General features: G+C 42.1%; 1 protein-coding gene across 5 annotated transcripts in view; it reads right to left on the bottom strand.

The window, feature by feature from the left end:
• The window catches only part of DSTYK (dual serine/threonine and tyrosine protein kinase), a 48,133-nt gene extending 22,130 nt beyond the window's left edge, over nt 1–26,003 (bottom strand). For 2 of the 5 annotated variants that reach the window (XR_012501895.1, XR_012501896.1), the window contains exons 1-2: nt 25,584–26,003; nt 8,613–9,001 (exon numbers count right to left, since the gene is read on the bottom strand). Coding sequence is in view for 3 of the 5 variants with exons in the window: in XM_074351978.1 (XP_074208079.1) it covers nt 8,613–9,001; nt 25,584–25,848 (654 nt within the window). In the remaining 2 variants the exon portion in view is untranslated. The remainder of the gene's footprint in view (nt 1–8,612; nt 9,002–25,583) is intronic. The other 3 variants (XM_074351978.1, XM_074351979.1, XM_074351980.1) reach the window with 2 other exon arrangements.
• Between the last annotated feature and the right edge of the window lie 264 nt (nt 26,004–26,267).

Genomic DNA, 26,267 nt, shown 5'->3' with positions numbered 1-26,267 from the left:
GGAAGGCTGCGTTCCCTCCTGGTGCCTAGAGCAGTGTCTGGCACTCAGTGAGCATCCAATAAATAAATGTGCAAGTCATGGGTGAATAAACAATGTCTTTACTACTTGCTCAAAACCATTTTTGATCATCATATGTAAATTTTTCTATTTTTTAGCCCATTTCCCACACATTTATCTGGAATTGCTGTTTGCCTCTACTCCAAGCAGTGAGTAAGCATTTTGCTCCTAACTGAATTAAGGAAACAGAATCTCAGGGCATCAGGAGAGTGTGCCATGATTCCCATTTTGAGTCACAGCAAATTCCTAAAGACATTCTGCTGGTAGAAAGCATTCTGCACAAATCTATGGAATCTAAGGATGTTGTTAAGTTCCCATCAATTTTCTTGGTAAGATTAAGAGAATCCAGAAGAAAGAGACTGCTACCCTGCAAACACCAGAATTTACCTCTTTCGTTTTGTTTTTGATGTAAAGTGATACTATCTTAAATGCCAAGAAGAAATCACTCAATCACTGAAGAAACCTGACCACTTCTTAAGAATACCAGCTCTCATAGGCGAGGACTCCGTATTCAGTGGCTCATGGCACATTACCAAACCTCGGTGACAGCTAAGGATGATTAGCTTACTGATGGTTCAAACAGAAGACAGTCACGGACTCAGGCAGGTCACAAACAGCTTTGTTTTCTCTGGAGTTCGGCAGCCTCAATGCAACACACAGAAAAGAAGTGCATAACTATACTGAGTCCTGCCTTTGCTCAGCAACTGACACAGACTCCATCCCCACCTCCGCATTCTGCCTGTTGTCACTGTCAGTTCTCCTCCCGTGCCCATTCTCACAGGCAATTGGAGGTTTTTCTGTTTGTTTTTAGACAGGGTTGATTCTTCCTCATTTTTATGTAGTTTCCTAAACTCACCGTCAATCTTATTTTTATTTTTTAATTAAAAAAATTTATTTGGGGGGGGATTAGGCTTATTTATTTTTAGAGGAGGTACTAGGGGTTGAACCCAGGACCTTGTGTACGCTAAGCATGCGCTCTGCCACTGAGCTCTGCCCTCCTCCCCTGAACTCACAATCACCTTAAGTGTCAATTACATATTAAGGAAAAGACCTCTCTATTCTTGTCACATTGCAGAAAATCCTTGACTCGATACAAACACTCCCCAAGGAGGAGCCACAACTGAACTGGTTTCTAGGCTACAAGAGGCCTGAAGAGGCTGGGCCAACCCAGAGCTCTATCCCAGCAGACAGCACAGAATGGATTACAAGCTCATCTTCCTACCGAGTAAAAGTAGGGAGTGGCTAACTCAGAGGCCAGAGCAAGACTCGGGGAAAAAGCACGATCTCAGTCAAAGCTCTCAACTAGCCACAGACAGCATGAGACCATAAAGCTAAAAGACACAAGTTTATAATTTCAAACACCCCAAAGCAAAGGCTTTAGCTCTGCATCTCAACTTGTGAGCATGAAGCCCTTAAGGATCAGATCTATCTGATTCCAAACTGTGATGAATCGGATAACAGATAAGTTGACAAGAATATACTGAGTAGCCTCTATGCATTCTACCTTATGGATATTCAAACTTCCAGGTACCCACAGATGTAAATAAAAGTAGGAATGTGAAGTTTTATTTTCTTACCACTTACTAGATTCATCAGGAGAGACAAAACAGTAGAATGGAGAAGAGAAAGGGAGAGGGGAAACTTTGCCTTTTAACTTTATAACTTCAACTTCTGTTTTATTTACCTTTTTATAACATCTCTCTTTTCTTTCATTTTATTACAAAAGCACTTCGTAATAATTATGAAGAACTCTGCCTCAGACATAGTAAACAAACTTATGGTTACTGAGGAAAGGGAGTGGGAAGGGATAAACTTAGGAGTCTGAGATTTATAAATGTCAGCCACTATATATAAAAATAGAGTTTTTAAAAGTTCCTTCTGTATAGCACAGGGAACTATGTTCAATTACTTGTAACAACTTTTAATGAAAAAAATATGAAAACAAATATATGTATGTATATGCATGACTGGGACATTGTGCGTACACCAGAAATTGACACACTATAATTGACTGTACTTCAATTAAAAAAAAAAAAAAAAGAACTCTGCCTCTAACTAGAACAGAATGATAGCTGTAAGTAAGCTGGAACCAGAAGGACTGAAGTTTGACAAAAGGAAGAAGTTCCACCATGGACGACTGTCAGGGAAGGGATGAGTGACTGAGAGAGCAGGAAATTCTCTTCTCAAGGACACTGATTAATTCATCCAAAAGAAGACTTACTAAGTGCCAGATACTGTGCTAGATGCTTTACACATAATCTCTCATCTAAGCCTAACACCTGTCCTAAAAGATACAGATTATTCCTCCCATTTTACAAATGGGGGAACCAAGCACCAGAGTCACACAGTTAAGTGACCAAATCAGGATATAAATCCAGGCCTACTTGACTATAAAGACTGAGTTTAAACAGTAACCGAAGCTCTACTGTGTCAGGAACTGCCTGGGCTGTTGCTAGGTAAGTTCTGAACGAAGAATAAAGGATGGAAAAGATGATTTCAGGGATACTAACACTCCAACTGTTCTTTGTTAAAAACTGTATATTGGCTACAAGTAAAAGCCCTGCTCTGCTGTGAAACAATTTGGCAAAAGAAGTCAAGAAGAAAATATTATCACCCCAATAACAGAGTTTCTGCCTGTTGACAGTACTTTCAACCTCTGAGTCTCTGAATCAGGGGAAATTCCTTACCACCACCATCCTCCACCCATAGGGAAACACAAACAAAACAGAGAGATGCATTTGGTTCAGGAACAAGGTAGACAGGATTCTAAAAAAGGGAGAGGACCAAAGAGGAAGATTAAGACCATGGTGTCTGCCAGATTTTCTTCCAAAGAGCTAAACTTGAAAGGCCAAAAGTGTATCAGTAGCTGTGAACTTCCAGCTGTTCTTTTTAGGAGGTATCAAGACTATCACAGTGAACTCAGAGATTTTAAAAAGAATCTTGCCGCTAAACTACACACATCCTTAATTAGGTAAATTAGCCTATCATACATATTACCATGTTTCCTGGAAAAAGAGGAACGTATTGGTTGTAATTCATTGTGTATGTTAGTGTGTTAGAAGAAAGGCAAGAGAGGTGCTGAAGGCAAAGAGCAAAGGATGACTGCATTTGCCTGAACTTCCCATACCCTTTTTTTAACATATCACTTTAGTTCCCCTTTCTTTTTGCCCTATAAAATCATGGTTTATTTTAATTGTAATTCTAGAATATCATTCTTTATTTCTCTGTTCTATACATATTACCCCAACTTTGTTTCTCTTCCCTTGGCATGGCCATCTTGACCTAATTCCACATACCCTCTCCTCCCAAAAGTATCTTCTTACCCTGAGGACCATCACCCACGCTGCTTTCTTTCTTTTACCCATCAACTACTAGCTTTCAATGTAGATACGTTCAAGAGAAGACATGGTATCTAACTAAAAGTAAACAATACATAACATGTTTAGTCTCATAAGGTGCCAAATTAATACCAAAAACTAGACAAAAATTGAGAGAAGCTAGTTTTCTACCGACAAACAATGTTTAGTTAATTTGGGGGTTAAAAATTTGCATACATGTGTCATTTATAGTAAGATATTTTATAATGATTTTGGATTGTAAAAATATTAACTGCTGAGAAATTAATAATATCAATGTCCATGTGAAATTAAAAATAGATTATTTCCATTGATGGCTACTGAATAAGGGTTATTAAGAGAAGTTTTTACTACACACAACTGGTTAAAGCTAAAAATAGTAAAAACTAAGTTTATTTGCAAAGTCACTAGACCTTGCCTGGAAACATTAGTCTACCTTAATTCTCTGAAATATACCCTGCCAGACATCACCATGAGCCAGTAACCATGACAGTGTGTGGCAGTCTGGCAGCCAGGTGACATGTCCGTTTGTCCAAAGAGCTGGAAAACACCTGTGGGGGAGAGGTGGGGGATAAACAGGCTATTGATAAAAGCAGAAAACTCAGAGCTACAGAGAGCTATGTAACTACCAAAGAAAATGAAACGCCACTGTGAGGCTGCAGGAATCCCACCCCAAGCTGAGGAAATATAACCTTCTCTGCTTCTTTTTATTCCTTTTCTTATAGGTGTTCATAGGAAAAAAACATACACACTCATTCACATATGCACCACACACATCAGATTGAGGCAACTCTAAGGCAGACAACTGTGTTCCACTGGACCTGAAAAAGGGAAAAAAAGAAAAGGAGGTGGTGTATGTATCAGAAAGGGGATGAAGTTGTGGAAGAGGAAGTATGGGCATGGAGACAGAACTAGAGAAGATGGTGAATGGTGAAATGTTTCGCCAATTGGAAAATGACAATGTTTTAACACTAAATGAGGGTGCAGAAACTAATGGCTTGACAGTGTTCTCTATTGCTGAATTATGAACTGAGAATCTCAGGGGACTGAGAACTAAAAAGCTGGGAGTACCAAGCACCGTGGGTCCATGTGAGTTGGCCTTTTCTGGAACAAACTGAAAATGGCTAATTTATGAGGACTTCAAAGTAACATATTAGAAGAATGACCATTGTATAAGAGTGTAGGAGGAAATTCTGCTTTAATAATTTGACAGTTACAAATGAACACCTCATTTCCCCTAATTCAGTCTTGGTTTCCTTTCTGTACCACCCACTTTACAAACCAAATGGAAGGTCTGTATAGAGCTAACTCACTGGTCCTAAATATAACTAGAGCTAAAAAAAAAAATCTTTCGCACTGGCACGAAAAATCTTCAGAGTAGCTAGGAAATGCTCCCGGCAGTAAGCTGAGCATCTGTGATGTGTTTAATGGAGACAGGAGCCTGACTATGGCGACAGAGCAGGGCCTGAGCTCCACAAAGGCTGCCAAGGCCCCTCTGAGGCTCAACATCAGTGGCTTCTAGACTTAGAACTGCTGGGGTCCGTTGCTGTTTCCACATCAAAACCATTGGAGTAGAAGGTAGATCCAGAGAAACACTGGCTAAGGAAGCCTCACAAACCACATGAAACAGAACACGAGAAGCTAGAGGATTCCCCCCAAAAAGAAAAGATTATTTCTCAAGAAAGAGAATATATATTTCAACTGTGTAAGGAGAAAGCTGATTTACAGATGAGATCGCTTATACGTGGAATCTAAAAAAAAAAGAAAAGAAAAAGACAAATGAACATAAATAGAAAACAGAAACAGACTCACAGACATAGAATACAAACTTGTGGTTGCCAGTGGGGAGGAGGGTGGGAAGGGACAGAGTGAGAGTTCGAAATTTGTAGATACTGACAGGCATATATAGAATAGATAAACAAGTTTATACTGTGTAGCACAGGGAATTATATTCAAGATTTTATGGTAGCTCACAGAGAAAAAATATGTGACAATGAATATATGTATGTCCACGTATAACTGAAAAATTGTGCTCTACACTGGAAATTGACACAACATTGTAAACTGACTATAACTCAATAAAATAAAATTAAAAAAAAAAAGAGAGAGAGAAAGCTGATTTAGTATCTCAACTTCCCAGCCAAGTAGCCTCCTTAACCGTTACCATTTTGAGTGCTTACTACATCTATCAGGAGCAGCACAGGGAACTCTCAGCAGTAAGGTAGGTGCGCAGGGATGCACTTGGGGAATGGCTCTCTTTTTTCCGTGACTTTCTTTTATCTCCTCAATCCATGGGACAAAAGTAAGTGAGAATTACAAATTGAAACCAAATTCAAATCATTAATGGTCAGCATGCACAAGGTTCTGGGTTCAATTTCCAGTACTTCCATTAAAAAAAAAAGAAAACCAAAAACTACTAATAAATAAATAGACCTAATGACCTCCCCCACTAATAATGATAATTAAAAAATAATTAAAACCAATAAAATGAAGAGACACAGAGAGATCAATCAGTTTGCCTGTCCTGCAAATGGCTTTGTTCACATTCCGAGACTGTTTTTAAAAAGCAAGAACAGGAAAGATCACCACCCAACCAATAGTAGTCATCTCAGCTATTTAACAGTGTCTTCTAGGCTGTAGGTCACAATGTATCAGGTCAGATCATCAATCTAGTGGGTTGCTACCATTATTTTTTTTTAAATGAAGTCACAGTGCAATATCAAAAAGAAAATCCAATCAAAAAATGGGCAAAAGATCTAAATAGACATTTCTCCAAAGAAGACATACAGATGGCCAACAGGCACATGAAAAGATGCTCAGCATTGCTAACTATTAGAGAAGTGCAAATTAAAACTATAATGAGGTATCACCTCACACTGGTCAGAATGGCCATCATCAAAAAGTCTACAAATAACAAATGCTTAGAGGGTGTGGAGAAAAGGGAACCCTCCAACACTGTTGGTGGGAATGTAAACTGGTGCAGCTACTATGGAGAACAGTATAGAGGTTTCTTAAAAAACTCAAAATAGAGTTATCATATGATCCAGCAATCCCACTCCAGGGCATATATCTGGAAAAGATGAAAACTCTAATTTGAAAAGATACATGCACCCCAGTGTTCTTAGCAGCACTTTTTACAACAGCCAAGACAAGGAAGCAACCTAAATGTCCATCGACAGATGACTGGATAAAGACGATATAAACACACACACACACACACACACACACACACACACACACACACGATGGAATATTACTCAGCCATAAAAAAGGAATGAAATAATGCCATTTGCAGCAACATGGATGGACCTAGAAATTATCACTCTAAGTCAAACAGACAGAGAAGGATAAATATCATCTGATAGTGGTTTTACGTGGAATCTAAAAAAATGATACAAATGAACTTATTTACAAAATAGAAATAGACCCACAGACATAGAAAACAAATGTATGGTTACCAAAGGGGAAAGGAGGGGAGGGATAAATTAGGAGCTTGGGATTAACATATGCACACTATTGTATATAAAATAGGTAATCAACAAAGGCCTACTACATAGCACAGGGAACTATATACAGTATCTTGTAATAACCTATAACAGAAAAGAATTTGAAAAAGAATAAGTTTATATATATGTATAACCAAATCACTTTGCTGTACACCTGAAACTAACACACATTGTCAATCAACTATACTTCAATTAAAAAAATACAAAATACAAAAAAAAAAGGATGTCAAGTAGAATAGAGAAAGAAATAGTGTGTTTTGCAAGAAGTAAAAGTATTGTTTCATGAACCTTTATTCCAAACGTATACACGTATGTTAAGTACAGGGTCCTGATACATTATTTCTTAGAGTGAATTAAAATCTAAAAAAATTTGAAAACCACTAAGTTATTGGAAACTGAAAGGACTAGACCAGGGCTGAATACTCTAGAGATACTGTGTATGGATCAAATACTTATGAACTGTGAGGAAGTTTGTGGGTCAACAGAGCAGCCTCAGTCAATAAACAAGGACCACTGTCAGAGCCACTGTCAGTTACGCGGGGGCTCTCACAGCGTCCTGGAGCTAAGAAGTGTGAGCTCTCAGTCTGAAAACAGAAAAAAGCCAACACTGAAACTGAGCTGAGAGAAAACGCTGGCTTGTTTGCACAGCCCCATCTAGCATTTACTGGGATAAAAGAAATCTGGACTTTGGAAGGAAATGAGATGACAGTTTCTACTTCTACAGTATCACAGGCTGTGGCCACAACCAAAGGACTCATTCACTGACTGAGAGATCAAGCCTTCTAGAACAGGGGCAGGTGGGGAGAAGAAGAAACCATTCTCCTAGTCCCGCCAAACTAGCCCTACCTTCCTGGCACAGCTGACCAAGGCGGTGGACTCTCTGTTCTGAGCAGGTCTGCATTCTTTTGTTCCTACCAGCTGGACCCTCACACAGTCACATCTCTGCCGATCTCCCCTGGGCCTAATGAAATAGCCCAGCCCGAGCTATACAGTAGCAAAGGAAGCCCTGCACAACAGACAAGTCCTTCCGAAGTGGAGATTTGAACAACAGATTGACAACATGATCTTTCAGGAGATGTCACGAGACCCTGTGTCCTCCTTGGGAGTTTAATTCAAGAGAGAAGCAAAGATATTTTTCACATGACGGGATCTCCATATCTCCTTATGTTGAGCCAGACCTGTCCTCACATTCTGACATCCCTTAAAAAGTAGGAGACGTGATCTGTCCAAATTAGTCAACAACAGCAGGTCTAAGGAAAAATTCAAAATTCTTCATTTGTTCTCAACCCTGACAAGAACGTTAATCATCTTATTGGTCCTATTAGAAAGGAATGGCTAAGAGACAATTCTAGCAACAGCTTCCTGCTAAGAAATGAAAAAAGGATTTCTAACCCTGATCATAATCATTCTGTAAAAGCATGCCAAGGTGCAACTATCACATTCCTTCAATTTTCAAAAAGGAGATAAGGAGGCAAGGAGACAAGCAAATTGCCCAGGGCCTCGCAGCGTGGGAGCAGAGGCAGGGATGGGCACTGCTACAGCCTTGTCTGGTTTTCAACTTCCTAGGTTATGTTCCGTTGACTCCTGACGCTCAGAGTCCAGAGTACATATTGCCAAATTCCCTTCTGAGAAAGCTCCAGTACAAGGAAAGCTGGAATGTATGTGTGCCACTGTGTAAGCGTGAGACTGGTACCTGTAAGAGAGCATGGTGCATCGTCACCTCCAGTTCCGCTAAAACATGGGCGGCATCCTCACTGTCCTCTTGGACCTCCAGGTCCTCCTCAGGGATGGTCTCCCAGTTGCCCCGGTGAGCAACCAGCGTGTGCACGAGTTCATACTGGCCGGGGAGCGCCAGGCTGACCCGAGTCTGAGTCCCGTGGGTGAAGCGGAGGCGCCGAAGCTTACAGTTCTCCTCACTGCCCAGCTTGGTGGTGGGAAGTACCTGTGCCCCCAGCAGCAGGTTCAGCAGCTGGCACTTGACCTTACAGTCCTGGCCGAGGATCAAGATGCAGGGGAGGCAGTCCACCATCTGCTGGAGGTGCTTCTCTTCCTTGGGTGGGAAGGAAATGCAGCTCAGCTGGCCTGGTTGGGGAAGGGGAGGGTGGAGGAGGAGAAAGGGGGGCAGAGAGAAGAGTGAGGAGGGGTAGAGAGAGACCCACACAGAGATCCCACTAGGATATTAGGTTCCTAGGAATTCCTTTTCTAGGAAGCTCTTGGTTAAAGGAGATGTCAGAAAAACATTCCAATCAGAACACATCTCCTCAAATATCAAACAGGAACCCCCTCTCTGGCTTATCCCCAGAACAGCTGTTTCTATCCAGAAAGGTGGCAGTGACTTGATCTACCCTCCCCTCTCCTTTTTCACCCAGTGGAGGGACAGCCTAAGGTGTTTACAAGGACACAATCCAAGATCATGACATTGACAAAGCCAGAAAAGTCCAAGGACTGGATACGTCAAAACGAAAACCTTCCTCATGACCCAAGACCTACTACTTGAACACATGGAGGCCCTTTTAAATGTCTCTACCACATGCAGTTTTAGCTTATTTCCCTCATTTATGACATATTTTGTAACTAACTATATGAGCTAATCTTTAAATCTACATATATCGAAATAAAATGTTATTCAAGGGTGCATAAGCTCTAGAATCTTTTCTGGTTCATCTCACTGATAGCTGGTGACAGCATCCCAGCTGCCAAGTCATCTGTTTTCTCAAAACACTGGATGCTCAATTAAGATCAGTATCTCCTAATCAAATCACGTTCTTTCAGTTTGTGGAAGACAAGACCCCAAGTAAGACAGGGGGAAGAAACTTGTTAGGATAAGATACGGGCAAATCTAGGAAGAAATGTGATCCATCTCAGAAACACCCTTTCAGGGCACCGCACTCATCTGAATTGCGAGCTTCCACAAACGGATCAAACAGTACTCATGAGAAAACACAGGCTTCTTAAAGTATGAGAACCTCTGTTTAGGAAAAGGAACCGGAAATTAGTTGGCTAGAGCTTTCAGATTCTGAACCCAATCATTCCCTGACTTGTTCAGTGCCAGTGCTTGCCTGTGTCTAAGATTCAGGCAACCGTGTGTTTGTTCAGAAAGGCACAGACACGCGGTTCTTAGGCTGTAAGAAGGCCAGTCTCTGAGCCAACTGCGTCCATCTTAATTGAAATTTGGGGCGGCACCAACTGAAAAAGTATTTGCTTTATTCACTTAATCATGAGCTGCATTAAACCATTCATAAGCTGTTTATCTTGTTCATGTAACTGAAGCAAGAGAGGCCTGGTACATTTAAGAGTTTGTTCTGCTTCAGATTGTACCTATCCTGCCACAAACTATTTCAAATCCTCCAACCCCCGTCTCTTCCACAAATGGTACCAGCAAAAGGTTTAAAGAAGTTGGCTTTCACCCAGACCCCTCCACGCATTTCAGTAAGCCCCTCCTTCCAAGTCTGCCTAGAAGTACATCACCAGCCTGTGCATGGATGTCAGCAACACCAGACACTGAAACAAGGAAATCTATTCTCCTGGAAAGAGATGAAAAAGCAAAGTGTTAACTGAGTGCACAGTTCTGTGCAAGGTATTTACTAAGCACAAGAGCAAGACACCAGACCACTGGTCTAACTTTTGACCTACAACCTAAAAGCAAAGGGACATAGCCAATTGCTTGTGCAAGTAGCAATGGGCTAGTCCAGAGTCCCCTCATACTGTGTTCACAACTAAACCACATTTATCACAGTTGTCGGGGAGGCAAAACAATCTTCCTCTACCCTTTTAGTTTCTTCTGGCTGGGTCTAAGAATTAAATTGACATGAGACAGATTAACAGAAGAAAAGAAAATTTAATTACGTACACACGGGGGATGCGAACATGAGACAGTCCAAAGACAGTCAGGTAAAATGAGGTACATATATCATCCTGGACTAAGGAGACAGGAGTAGGGGGCTGGGTCCTCAAAAGAAAGGAAGTCAATTCACAGGAAGAATGAAAAGAGTAAATGTTTGGTAAACAAATGTTTGCTGGGCCATCCAGAAACAAAGGGGACACAGAGAGGACTCTGATCAAACAGGCCTTGCTAGGCTCCTCCCCTGTCTACCACACCTCGTTTATGTGACACTGGAGCTAGTTCTGGTGATTGCCCTCTTCCTAGGATAGACCCCCTATCTAAATTCTTCTGGGCAGTTAAGATGGAGAAGGTAAAAGCTCTCCCTGAGCCTTTTGTTTCTTTAAAACAACCAGCCTAAAACAATCTTCATACCAAAGGGACACTTTGAGGGTGGCAAATTTTGCTCCCCTACACAGTCTCTTCTAGTCATATTTATAATTACCAAAAGCAGGAAGAACTATCATATTTCTCTCTGTATCCTCAACACCCAACAGAATGACTAACACGTAGTGAGTGCTTTATGTTAAGTGGCTGTTTGCTTTGTGTAAGAATCCACCGACTGTGAGAAACTGTCTACAGAAAGCCCTAAGCGGTTGTACTAAGTACTAAGTACAGAAAAGTCCAGTGCCATGATGAACAGCTTAGGAGCAACTGTCATTCCTAAACAGCTCCTTCATCTCCACGTGGAGAGTAGAGGTGGACAACAGAATAGGACCTCCCCATTCTCCTTGCAGAATTCACCAGCCACAGCCTCAGCCTGAGCAGTGAGAAGTCTGGCTAGATTCACTCTAATCTACACTTCCTATCTTCCTCTTTTCTGATTCCTCCTCAGATCTCAGATGGGTGTCTAAGTGTAAGTTCATACTCACAACCTTCATAACTCCTATAACAAAAGCTGGTACAGGAAAAAAAAAAAAAACAATAAGCCTAAATGAGCTTTGCTACTGCTGCTGTTAGGAGATTAGGTAATAGAGGATGAAAACCAACTAACCATTTTTCAGGACCAGTGGGAGAGATCGCAACATCTCTGAGACACAGGGTCAATATAGGAAAGCCAGTAAACCATGCTGCATCAGCCAAAACCACAGCAGACACACCCCATTATTCATCTGAGCCTAATTATCACACCCCCATCTCTGGAGTGACAAAAACAGTCACTCCAAATAAACCGGCTAGAGTCAAGCAACTGGAGGCTAGCGCAATGGGAGAGGGGGCTGACGCAGAGATAAGTCCTAATTTCTGTTTCCAAAATTGATGCACTCTGCTAGGGTCCTGCGTGCAACCCACCAGCCTGAGAAAAGGTCTTCAATGTGGATGTAGCCATCTGTTTTTCAGTATATTGTTATCCAAGCCCTTTGCTGCTCCCACTAATCTTTAGCTTTGTCGTTGCTCTTCAATGTGACTACAAGATTTGAACAAGGGCATGGAGAGAAATGAAGTTGAAATGAGATGGGTTCACTCCTTGTTCTTCTCGACAAATGGTTGGGTGAGAGAAGAACGCAGCGAGGAAGCGGGCAGAGTGCGAGAGAGGAGGGCAGCCGATCCCATCCCGGGCTTCACCATGACTGGCTCTGTGACTTTGGCAATCTACTAGCTTTTTTCTAGCCTTGGATTTCTCATCTGTGAACTAAGGCAGTTGGATTAGATCATCTTTCACATCCCTTCCAGTTCTAAAATTCCAGGATTCCTTCAGGTTTTAACTGTTGAAAGGAAAGTAATTGAGGGGGGATGGACAGTTGGTCTGGTTGTTTTTATTTTAAAATTATATGTGAATTTAATTATGCAAGCTCTCCCAGGAGGACTATAGCTGCAGATCAAAAAGCTGACTGAACTAGCCAGGGACTCCGAGGACCTACCGCGCTGTTTTAGCAGGTTCTCTAAGGAAGAGATTAAAAACTCTAGACTGTCGGTAGGAGGCAGGAAGAAAACCTGTTTCAGAGCTAGAGCAGCTGCGTCACTGACAGTTAAAGGACTTTCGAGTTAATAGGATTTCTTTTGTAATTAATACAACAGCAGCTGCATATGGGGCGGCCAGAAGGTAACAGCATGGCCCTCAGCTGGAGCACATTAACCCTGCCAACTCTGGCTGCAGGAAAAGTCAAATCGTCTTAAGCATAAGCTGAGACTTTTTTTCCCTTCATGGTTCTTAAATACAGATGATCTTGATTAGGGTTACTTCTAGACAAAGGTTTCAAACTGCCAGAAGAGCAGCTAAAGCAGCAACCCATTGTGTTTATCTGTTTTAGAAAAGGAAGGGGAATAAAGTATACCACCTCCAAATATGTCTTTTTGACACAGTGATTGTTTTGAGTGGGTTATTTTTTAAGAAACAGCAGACCCAGGTGAAGCTCTGAAAACTGAGAAGTTACACTTTTGTGAGAGATATTTATATTCAAAAGGAAAAATCTCCATTTGTGAGGGTGTCTCCCTCCAGTACCAAGAAAAAGAGGACTCTACAATCTCTAGACACTCTTATCAACACAGATGGCAGCCACTATAAACTGCCTAACAACCTTAGCCCTGTTTACCATGCTTTTCCTGGTAACTGCCCATAACTAACTGCCCCCTCCCCAGCCCAACACTGTTTGTCTTTAGCTGGAGATGGTGTTTAAGGTAGTGGCTTGGGCCATTTCAGAGTTACTCCATTTCTCCTGGATGTCTTCCATGTGTACAGTAGGTATACATGTTATTCAAATTCTGTTTGCTTTTCCCCCATTAATCTGTCTTTTTAAACAGGGGTGTCTCAGCCAAGAAAGAACCTAAGAGGGTAGAGGGCAAACTATTTTTCGTCCCCCACAATAATATTTACTGACTTCATCACTATTTAAAGTATTTATCACTTTATTTGCCTCATCTCTTTTAATGCTCACAATTCTACCAGGCATGAACTATTATTATCCCCATTTATAGATAAGGAAGCAGTAGCTTAAAAAGCAAAACAAAATTAAAAAGGACCCATGTTTCTCCATTTATCTAAGCAGTTAAAAGGTAGAACACAGGGCAGTGCAGGAGCTGTTCTTAGGTGTCAGGGGGCCAGGTGAATACTTACTGGTAGACAATGTTCCTGCAGGGTGGCAGAATACGCCATCCCCAAAATGCCACTTGGGCATAAGGATTATTTTGAGCTAAAGGCACTAGACACACAGCAGGTATAAGAAGGGCACTCTGACCTCCCCTTTTTCTTCCTGAAAGTAAGAGATAAACTCCCATTGAGAAGATGCCCTCCCTATAACAGAAGGAAAGCAACATTCTTATCACCAGAGACTAAAAGTCCAGGCCAAAAAAATCCGTACAAATAAGCCTTGTTAAACTAACTGGTATCTTCCCAGTTACTTTTCCACCATGAACTCCAAGCCCCTGTGTCTTGTCTCGTTTTCATAATTTACTTCTCTTTGTCCAGTTCAGTATATAAACATTCAACTCTGTTTCTTTGGGTCTTCATTCTCTTGTGAGGACTCCCATGTACATGTAAAATTTAAGAAAATGTTTATGCTTTTCTCCTGTTAATCTGTCTTAGGTCAGCTGAAAACTTAGGCCCAGATGGAGACCCTAAGAGGACAGAGGAGAAAATTTTCCTCCTCCACATCCCCTACCACATTTCCCCCTAATCTGGGGCCAAGCACAACTTAGTAATTATAAGACCTCAACTTAAAAAAAAGCAGGCTGACAGAGTCCCTATGAAAACTGCACAAAACCATAAGGAATAAAGGCTGGGGGAAAAAACTCACAATATTACCACTAGCTAATGAACACTTTAAAAAAATGTTGTTATTCTACCTAAGATCTCTAGGGTCTCTTTTCTAAAAGAAACAGTAGGGGCTTTTCAGAGAAATTTTTAATGTTCCTCCCATCAGTCAATCTGAATGCCCCTTTGGGTTTGAGGTTGGGCCTATTCTACAAAGGGAGAACTGGTGGGAAGGAATGCTAATGACCTTTTGATGTCTCTAGTGACCCATCAGGATAGATACTTCATTAAAATTATGTTTGGAGTAATGGATATACATCGACACATTCTCCTTGTTGCCTGTTTTTCATCCCAATCAATAATATGAGTGAAGGCCAGGGTAAGGTGTAGTCCACGGCCAAGGTGGGGAAGGCACTAGGGGGAGTAGGTGAAATGGAATTCTAGCTCTGCCTTATCATGTTATTGCAACTCATAAGGTGGACAGGGCTTCAGAATCGACTCAGGTCTCAACAGTTACTACTGCAATACTTGTTCCTGATACCCAAGGACTTCCCTCCTTCGGTAAAATTTTTTATTTCACCTTTAATATTGAACTTGAAGTCCTCTCTGAAGTGACTGAAATACAAAGGATTTTATAATTCACTAAAGTAATCAGTGACAGAGATATGCACTTCCACAGGGATGCAGTGATGTTTTATTTCTTACTAACTCTACGTGCCAAGAGTGGAGAAAAGGGGGACAAATCCTAAGTTGAGAAATGAACATTACAGTCTTTCTACTACAATCAATTCTACTACAAGCTTCAAAGTATTGACCTAAAAAAACCCCAGAAGCTGTGAGACAAATAATTGTGCCAAGAAACATTTATTTATCATTTCCAAACAGGCTCTATGACCTTCAGCTAAATTTAAAGGAGTCTGAATTTACAGAGGAAGCATCCCCATTTAAGGAAAACATATGCTTAGGTAGTCTGGGTTTCAGAATCTTCAGGACCAAGCAATCCAAAGTATTTTGGTTGAATGGGATGGTTTTTGGAGATCAGAGATTGAAATGTACTCAAGCAGCCAAAGGTCTTATTGGAAGCTGAAAGTCAAGCTGGCAGAAATGTCACTAAAGTTATCCTACCTGGTGGTCATGTTCAGATCTTGAATAGTTCCTAAGAAATAGATTGTACTGGCACCTGGGAAGATGACATAACCTCTGACTCCACCCCCAAGGCTTGTGCACCTGGGAGACCTGTGAAATGAAGAGACCACACTCAGCAGCCTGCTGACAAGTTGCCCTTCTGGGAGAAACTGCCCCTGAGGCTGGTCATGCTGCAGAGGGAACAGAAAGGCAGCTGGCAGCTGAAGCTGTAATTTAAGGGATGCAGAGATGGAAGCGGTTCTTCAGAGAAAGCCAACCCCATGCTTCACTGAGGGCTTAGTTTCCATCATTTGGAAGACAGCATCTTACAGCAAGTAACCATTAAGAATGATCCAATGGGGGCAATGTGGTAAAAGGATGAAGGAACCCACTCAAAAGGGGGACTCACTGATAATTTAACCATAAAAAAATTTTAAATGATAATAAGAAATAATCCATTGAAAAAAATCAGGAGTGCACACTGATATACATAAATAATAAATCAACAGGAAAAGGAAAGCTCTTCCTTCCCAATTACCAACTAAGGAATAGTGGATAGAAAAGCCACCCCTGTGGTCAGTGGATGCTAGGCCTAGTGGAGGGAGGCATCTTTAGGAACAAGATAGTCAGTGAAATCTTAGAACACCTCTCCACAAAACACTAATCAATTGCAAAAGGAAAACTGGAGATGTTAAGGTACAGAAACCTAAAGGACACCAACATGACCAGTGATGAAGCTTAACATCTCCAAGGGTGGGTGGGCTGACATCATGTACCCCTGATGCGATGCCCACCACGGCATTCCTGTGCTTAGTCCTGCTGAGAGCTCATGGCTGAGTCTAGTCCCAAGGAAACAGCTAGATCCATGCTGAGGGTCATCCAACAGGATGTAAAGCCTGCTCTTTAAACCCGTCAAAGATATAAATGCCACGGAAAGGCCAAGGGACTGTCCACATTAAGGGAGCCAGAAGAGACATGACAACTAAATGCAACATGTGTTCCTGGATAAGATCCTGGATCAAAAAGAAAAAGACATTATTGGGACAGTTGGCAAAAGTTAAATGGGGTCTGTGGACTGGAGGGTTTATTTCCTGATTTGGGGAATTGCAGGCTGGTAAGTAGAAGCATGTCCTTGTTTTGGGGGAAACGGGCACTAGAGTGTTTAGAGGAAATAAGACAACCTATTTAGAGCTTGCTTTCAAAAGGCTCAGAAAAAGAATAGACTATATATATTATACCAGAAAGAGAGAGAGAGATCGGGTGATGGGGCAAATGCAATAAAATCTTAACACCTCGGGAACCTGCATGAAGCGGGTATGAGAGCTCTTTGTACTGTTCTGGCAACATTTACATAAATTAGAAATTATTTCAAAATAATTTTAGAAAATAAGCCAAAAGGATTACTAGCAAAATGTATCCAGGTCTGGATCTCAGAGGAAAGAGATTAAGAGGGAGAATTTTACTTGTAAAAAACCCAGTGGTTGGGGGTGGGGAGCAGTTGGGGAGGGTATAGCTCAGTGATAGAGCGCATGCTCAGCAAGCATGAGGTGTCCTGGGTTCAATCCCCAGTACCTCCATTTAAATAAATACACACATACATACATAAATAAACCAAATTACCTTCCCCCTCAAAACAACAACAACAAAACCCCAGCAGGTAAAAAATGTATCAAATACAGTAATAATGAAATTTTAACAATAAGTCTTCACTGCCCCCACTTCTGCCCTGCACACTACCTTCTCTCTCAATCTCCCTGGGATGATTTACTGATGCCAGTTCAGAGTCTGGGGAATCCAAGGCACTAATCTAAGTAAGTAGTTCAGGATCAGATTTAGGATTCCAATCCTTTAGACTAAGCAGTATAGACAAACACCGGCTCCAGGATGGGACACTTTGATGGAGGTTACCTATCACTATCCAGTTCACTGAACAAGAAGCCACCAGAAGAATCCTGACCTCGCACAGCCTTGCAGTGCCCTAAGGATTACTGAGCACTCGGGAACACATCTCTACCTCTTCTGCAGGACAGGCCTCCTCTTTATCACATACCAACAAACCACATTTCCAAGTTGCTGCAACAGAACTCCTCCCTGTCTCTCCGCGGAGCAAGAGCCAGCAGAGCAGGCCAACGGTTCACTCAGGAGCGACTGAGCTAGGTTTCCCCAGCGGGGTTCTTGTTCGCCAAAAGAATAAGAATGACTTTCCTCCCACTGTTTCCCCCCGCATTCCTCATTCCTTCTTGCACCTACATGTCTCTTACTATTAAAAGTTAAAACTAGAGTATGTTGTACAGAATATTCCTAAAAAGTACACTCCCTATTGGCTTGGCCACCGTCCCTCTAATTTGAATAAAAAGAGAGCTTTTATTCAAAGTAGTCTTGTCACCTAGTTGCTTTTATTACCTTTATTACCTAGTTGCCTTGGTCCTCGGTCTGGAAAGTTGGGTTTGATCAAAAAAGCCCTGGGAAATGCAATTCTCTCCCACTTACATAGACTAGAAAGGGCAAAGTCTGCCTGGCATGAATAACACACGAAAGTCTTAATCTGATGAAGCTAAAGTTAGACCTTTTTTACATCTGAGTGATAAAAGTGATAAAAGCATTTTTAAAAAAGAAGTGTGAGTTGTTTTTTTTTTTAATAATCAAAGGCTCTTATGAATACATAAGATATCATTATTCTTTGGGTTAGTTTTGATGCATTATTAGTTGGACAAGTGAAAAGTAAAACCACCCTCAAGTTCTGCTTCCCATCTTCCTGCCCGGAGAGCACTGCCCCAGGGAGCGGAAGCCACTTTAAAGGCCCACTCCGAAGACTTGGGGTCAAAAGGCTCCTGCAGCCACGTGGCACCAGCTGGGGATACATCCAGACCATTCAAACTGCCTGCTAAAGGCGACAGAGGAAGGTACTGCACATGATGGGCACTTTGATCAGAGGCCCAGAGGGGACACTGATGAGTCCCCCATGCTCTGACCAACTTTCCTTCAGGGCATTTAGGTTTGGACTTGGGAGGAATATTACATATGAGGAGACTTTCTCAGAGAGGCTGATTTATAGCTTTAAGCAAGGGGCACGTGTCTTAACCACTGCTACACCTCTTCTCCTCTGTTCAAGTGTCAAGTTCCAGGATCCCCAATTTACCAGGCTCCCCATTTAACAAAGAACTGAATCAATTTTCAAGCATGGGGTGGCCTATACCCGGACTAGAGATCTAACAGGGGCCTCCAGGCAGGCCTCTGAGCATCAAGAAAAAAAAGCAGCATCTTTCATACAGACTCACCCTCTACACTCTTGTTATGAACGACACCATTCAGATTCCCTGGACCATGTAGGAAGCAAAACCTATCATCTCCAGAGGTGAACTATTTTCCTACAAGAAGTAAGGAGCAGATTCACTTTAGGTCTCAAAACTGTTAGGGAAAAAACCCACGTCCTCTCAGATACCTCATACTCGTCATACCGGCTTCCCCGTGAGTAACCTCTGAGAAAGACAGGAAGATGAAAGATGCTCTGAAAGGGGTCTTCGTGAACGCACTCTGCTTTTGAACCACACAAACAAGACAATGATAATCACTCCATCCAAGACAGGTTGGGGCTAATTTTCCTGTATTGCCAGATAGTAAAGAAACTCAACTCCTGTTTTTATCAATGCCATTTAATCTTAGAACTTCTCATATGCCTTATCCCCGTGTCCTCAAAGACTAATGGTTAAGCAGGTGATCAATTTGTAGAAGAATCCTCCAGAGGGATATGATGAAACACTAATCCTTCTTTCCTTCATAACATCGATTTAGAATTAACAAATCAATGAGCTGGACAGTGCTTCCCCATTGTGTGTCCTGTACCTAGTACAGAGTAAGGCACAAATAAAGATTTGTTGAGTGAATAATATTAAAGATTTTCTTCCCATACCATGTAAAGCTCTGGTATTGCACGCAACTCATTCTTGGGGACGTGAAAATCATCCTTTGGGATACTGGCATAGAATGCAGCTCCAGCCTAATCAGTCATCTATCAAATGTTTATCATTTGCATTGCAAGGGATACAGTGTTCATGAGTTAGTAAGCAAGATGACACCCTATATACATAACAATCACACAAATAAAAAATAAAAATAAAAGCATGATCTGTATGTCCAGAGCCTACAGGAATTGAGGAACAGGGATAAGGTGAAATTCATACTGCTCTTTACTTCAGCAATATTTCTTGAGATTTTATCTTCAGAAAGATTGTTTCTGAGAAGTGCATTTACTGCAGTAAGATTCTTTGTTCCCTTAACCTAGTGAGAAAGAGAAGCCTAGAGAAATAAATGGAGATACTGGGAAAGTAGACAGAGCAAAACAAAACCTAAAGACCAGAATGGATCTTTATTTAAATCCATGTTTTCTTCATTTTTAAAATTAATTTGTATATATATTTTAGCGGAGGTACTGGGGACTGAACCCAGGACCTTGTACATGCTAAACATGTGCTAAACTACTGAGCTACATCCACTCTCCATGCTTTCTTTAAATACTACTTGCAAGGCTGAAGAACTAACCATACTGAAACCAGTAATGGCTTTTAGGACTAAACTAATCATATTGCAAATGATAATAATCTTAAAGGTAATAATGTCTTCTTTTAAGGTCAGGCAGAATTATCCAGCCTTTTTATTGGTGGGCTGCCCTGTGCCGTGGGAAAGAGATTATCCTAGGAAAGGAAGCTTAGAAAGGGGAAAGGGTAGAAAGGCCATTGTATTTGGGAAGGCCATTTCTTCCCAAAATTCCTCCCAGGGAGCTTGGGGTTGCAAGAGCGGCGAAGAGGGGCTCGATCCCCTAAATGTCAGGGACTGGAAACTGAAATAAGAGGTTGGAGTAAACAGTGTCACATTATACTCATTCAATCAGATAAAGTCTCCCCACTGAAGTGAATTATGGTTCCATGGCAAGCTACGGAGCCTGAGTTATGACTCACTTGTAACAAATCATCTCCATGGCAGGGTGCATTTGCACTCCCATGGCCAGGTCAGAAAAGAACAAGGGGGGAGTCACAGAAGCTGACTTGGACTAGGAGCATAGAGACCCGGGCCTAAATCTGGCTTCAGCCCAAATTGTTGTCCCTCATTCCATCTTTCTGCTCCTCCCATTCTTCCCCCAACCCTCATGTTTCAAGTTCCTAATCTAATGTTTACTAAGTACATCCATACAAACACACTCAGATGCCACATATGTTTAGTACTAACCATGTGCCTGTGCTAAGTGCTTTAATGTACACTATCTCTAAATGTCACAACAACTTTGTGAGGAAGACATTAGCACTCCCATTCTATTTCTTTATTTAGATATAATTCACATATCATAAAATCCATCCTTTTGAAATTTATAATTTATCGGTTTCTAGTATATTCACAAAGTTGTACAACCATGACAACTGTCTAATTCCAGAACATTTTTATTCACCAGAAAGAAACCCCATACTCGTTAGCAGTTATTTCTCATTTCCCTCTCTCCCTGTCCCCTGGCAATCATTAATCTACTTTCTGTCTTTATGAATATGCCTATACTGGACATTTCAAATAGATTGGCTCACCCAATATGTGGCATTTTGTATCCCTCCCATTTTACATATAAAGAAACCAAGACTTTAACAGGTTAAGTAACTTGCCCCAAGTTACACAGTTAATAAGGTGCTGAACTTGAAGAGCTCAGGTCTGATTCAAATGCTTGCACTTGCTTTTCACTATTATATGCTGCTTCCAGACAGGAAGAAAACTGAGAGAAAGTGAAAGTTTTAGACATTCTTGGGGAAATGGGGTTTTGCTCATCGAAGGTAATAAAACTAATAAATGAAGAGCAATTATAGCACCATCTCTGCTAAGCTGAAATGTTGAGGCAGCTCTTCTAAATAGATTCTGGCAAACCCATGAAAGCACACCCATCCCAGTCTCTGGCTGTTTTAGCCCACAACTTCTCTCCGCCCCTCAGCCCCAAGAAGATGGCAATTATAAGAAACCAGTGGGTAAAGATTCTCCTCTCTCCCAATTTTCTGTCCCTTCCCCAGATGTCACTCTACCACTTGAATTGTATTATCCATGCAAATTTCAGTCTGACGACTCCAAGAGAAATGTCTATTTTAAATAAGTGCCCTACAGAGAACTATGTTCAATACCTTGTAATAACCTTTAATGAAAAAAATATGACAATGAATATATGGATGTATATGCATGACTGGGACATTGTGCTGCACACCAGAAACTGACACATTGTAACTGATGGTACTTCATTTAAAAAAAGAGAGCGAGAGAGAAATAAATAACAAATAAGTGCCCCAGTGCTTTTTGTCTCCTTTTTTAATTTGGGCAACCAGTTTATACTAGGTGTGACCAAAAGAGGGTGACGGATGTTGGAGAAACTAAGCTGTTAGCGAACCAAAGCCAAAGAAAGCTATAAAAACCTAAGAATTGTAACTCACATAAAATGCCTACAATCTAGCCATACCTTGGCTTTTTCCGATTTTTCTGCTTTAAGTGTTGTATATGTATATGGTTGAGATTACATTACACCTTCCCAGGGGGCCAAGTTCAGGTCTTCCTAATCTTTTTTATCCCTTATCCAACATAAACAAACAGGTGCACGGTAATGATGATAATTATAATTTTTTTTCTTTCTTAAGAGAGAAGTATAGAAGGGGAAGACTGATCTCCATTAACCCAAGACCAAGGCCAATGTTTTATTCGCCTCGTTGGCCCTCATAAGCAGTACTCAAATGTTTACTGAATAATAATAGCTAATACTTACCCAGCACCTTACCAGGCACTGTTCTAAGCACACATATTAACTCCCAACAACCCTTGAGGCAAGTACCATTATTATAATCCCCACTTCCAGGTGAGGATACTGTGGCACAGTGCAGTTGGGATTTGCCCAAGGTCACTCACTTAATAAGAGTGGAAGCAGGCATGGAGGAACGGAGCACAGCCCAGAGCATTCTAACTAGACACATTTGAGTCATTCCAATTTCTTAAAATTGAGAGGTTTATGACACACAGCAAAAGCCAGGAACTCTACTAGATCATAAAGCAAAAAAATACTTTACTCTCTGCTACTTTGTAATACTCCATACTGACTGTCTTCAGAAGTGCTTTATCTCATTATTTTGGAACCCTCTGGCAAAGGAAAACCATCTGAAAATTTCTCTCATCCCCTATGGTTAAGTGAAAAGAAGGCCAATGATCTGGGAAGAAAAGGAGGAACTGAATCAAGGAAACTTCACGTATAATTCAGTTTTTCCCTTATAGGCCAAGCTACTCTCATTTTACAGTTCTATTCCACCTACTTTTCAATTTCTAAAACATCACGTCAGGGGAGGGTATAGCTCAAGTGGTAGAGCACATGCTTAGTATGCACGAGGTCCTGGGTTCAATCTCCAGTACCTCCGTTAAAGATAAATAAACCTAATTACCTTCCCCCTCTGCCAAAAAAAAAAAAAACTAATATAATGTGATAATAAATACATAATAAATTAAAATATTTTTAAAAGAAACTTAAAAATAATAAAATAAAACATCATGTATGTTACATACTCTCTACACGGCCCCCAGTGAATTCAAAACTGTCAGAATTAAGAAGGCAACCTGGTGGGGTGGGTGGTCCTTCCCCTCTTTCGTGGTTAAAAGGGAAATTAAAAAAAATTTAAAATTAATCCATGATCATCAGTTGCTCAAATACCATACTACATCCAACCTAGAAGTCACTCCCATTTTGATAAGATGATTAAAACCTTCTAGAGGTTTGTTAGGTTAAGAATCGAGTGTTCCTTCACTTAACATTCCAAATTCCTATTAATCAGAAACCAACATTCAGAAAAGAGAGTTGAGACACTCTGAATGCACTTGACCTTGCAAAGATAGTCTGTAAAGGGAGAGAACAAGAAAGAGCTTAGTTGTCTTTTAAGAGTGATTTCTACTTTCTAACACAATCACCAAAACCGCTGGGAAAACGGCAACCCCAAAGTATACATAGCAAACGCCATCTCACTCATTTTTCCTGACGCTCCTTTTCACCTTCAAAGAGAAAATTCTCCTGAAAGGAACACATTTTATGGAACAAAATCAAATGGCTCCCAGTACTGTCATCTATATCCTCCCTTGGTTTTATTTTGGAGGGACAGAGACTCCAGTCGGTGAAGAGAGTTAAATACGCAAAGATTAGTCCATGATGCACTCAACTAGAAAAGCCAATGAGGCAAAATACAAAGGTGCATTTGTATTTCTCAAGTTGGCTTTTAAAGAATAAAAACAAGAGATAACTAAGGTGCCTTGAAAACCTCCATCTCTCTGAGGTGAATCTACTTGATTTTTTTTTTCAGTAGTAATTCTAAAATCAAGTTGTTATAAAGTTACAGCAATAGAGGGCTTTTCTAGACTAGCCATAAGAAAAACTTGTGAGCAGGGAAAGCCGCTGGAAAGCACTGCTGAGAGAAAGGGTGAAAGTACACATTCTGGGATCATCTCTGAAAACATCAGCCCTCCTCACCAGTTGTTTTTCGACAGCCTCACAGAAATCAGTCTATGGGCCCATTTTAAGAACAGCGTATCTCTGGGCATAAGATGTCAAAAATCACAACTTCAGAAAAGCTAGTCATCCCCACCTCCTCCCATTTATCCCTTGAGGTAAAATAAAAGCCTTTTTATTTACATCCAGGCCAACTGAATGGAATAGCATCACTCAGAATCTTCTTTATTTATATCACCATTTCTGGAGTCTCAGGCAAATTCAGAATATTAAACATACAACTCTGGAAAAACATAGGGCCCAACACACAAACTCTGAAAAGTTTTAACAATTCATTGCATTCTGAGCCTCATGATCGAATTTGCTGTCAGCATCTCAATTAGTGTTTCTAATTAGTTGTATCAGAATCCCTACCAATGGTTTGGGTTTAGATTGTGAGGACCCACCCACTAGACCTACTCAATGAATCTGTGGGATCTAGACTGAGATATCTTTTATTTTAATTAAATTTAATACACACTTTAGGTGGAGACTCACTCAATGAAACCCACTGACTTCTTTGCTATGTTGTCCCAAGGTTATCTGTCTACATAGGATGCCAGTCCCTTCTCCCATCCAACCTAAGTTGTTTCCTAATCAGATGAAGGAGTTAACAAACCTTCCAGTTCCCCACCAACAGCAGTTTAAGAGGAAGCAAGAAATTGGGAAAGGTCAAAGACCCTGCAAGATTTTAAGTGCTTTAGGGCCTCTATCACATCCTAGAGAGAATTATGTTGTCTCAGGACCAAAAAAAGGATCCTTTCTCTAACCTCTTTACCATAAGCACAAGCCACATCTCTAGCAATTGCCTGGCACCCATCAGGTATTTCATTTAGCGACCCCAACCCCATTTAGAGGATGTTCTTTACTTCTTCAGAGTTGCCTCATGATTGATGTAAATACATTTCACATACATAATCAAACACACATGCACAACACACACACACACACACACACACAAATCCACTACAGTTCCGTGGCCTCCTAGGGCTCCGGGGTGGCCCTGCCTACCGCCCCTCTTCCACTTTCCATTCCTCCATCCCTAAACTGGGGTTCTGACCATTACTGCTCGCCCCCCAATTCAGAGCAACTTTCCCCACTCCTAAGCTTAACCTCCGCCCTCTTCAAACTGGGGCCCTCCGCGCTCCCGCCCGCGCACAGCCGGCTCCCCCGGATCCCGCTCCTAGAGCTCCGGCCTCCGGGCGCCCCTTGACCCCTGGTCCCCGCCGGCAGAGTCGCTGGCGCCCCTCTCCTCCCCCACCCGGAGGGATGCCCTCCCACGGCATCTCGGATCGGATCGGCCCAGGCCCGGGGGCCCCGCCACGCGGCCCTTCTTCCACTTTCCGCCTCTCCCCGGGGTTGTTTTGCAGGGGCAGGGGTGCGGTCCACCCTCTAGTTTGCCTCTCCAGCCTGCCTCTCTGGCGGCTACCCTCCTTACCCGCCTGCAGCCCGATCTCGGCGACATCGCCGGCAGGGCCGCGCTCGGCCCCGCCGCCGTCCGTGGGGGAGGAGGGACAGCTGTGGTTGTGGGAGCCCTTGATGTCGCGGAAGAACTTCTGGGTCTCGCGCAGGTTCTGTCTCAGCCGTCCCAGGTAGCGGCGGTAGCGGCCGAAGCTCCGGCACAGTTCGCGGACCATTCCGCCGCCTCCGGGGCCGGGACCCGAGACTGGCTCGCTCCCCCACCGCACCCCGTCGCCCTCCATCTCCTCAGCCTGCTCTGTCTTCGCGTCTCGGTCCCCGGCCCTCTGGCCCGGTTCCCCTCCTTCCGCCCCCCCAGTGCTTAAGGCAGGAGGAATCCGCCTCCTGACGCCCCCGCCTGCAGTCGCCCGGGCTCCCAACCTCCGTCACCGCCGTTGAAAACAAACCAAGCCGCAGTGCGCCGCGAACGGAACCTTTCTCTTCACTATCCAGAGGAGTGGGGGGAAGGATCGCCGGAGCACCCCGTCATTGCGAGGTCTCCTGGGACTTGTAGTCTGGGCTGGAGCCGAGCTCCAAAACCTGGAGGTTGTAGGTGCGACTGATAACCCCTTTGGTATAAATCTCACCCAGAGCTCACTAGCTCTCCTGATTTAAAAACATGTTCCTACTCCTTACAGAATTGTCCCTAAGGAGATAGAGGAGC

Source organism: Camelus bactrianus, chromosome 23 (assembly GCF_048773025.1).
Source record: "Camelus bactrianus isolate YW-2024 breed Bactrian camel chromosome 23, ASM4877302v1, whole genome shotgun sequence".
Taxonomy (NCBI): Eukaryota; Metazoa; Chordata; class Mammalia; order Artiodactyla; family Camelidae; genus Camelus; species Camelus bactrianus.
The sequence above is the reverse complement of the archived record's forward strand: the minus strand, read 5'-3'. Positions and strand labels throughout refer to the sequence as shown.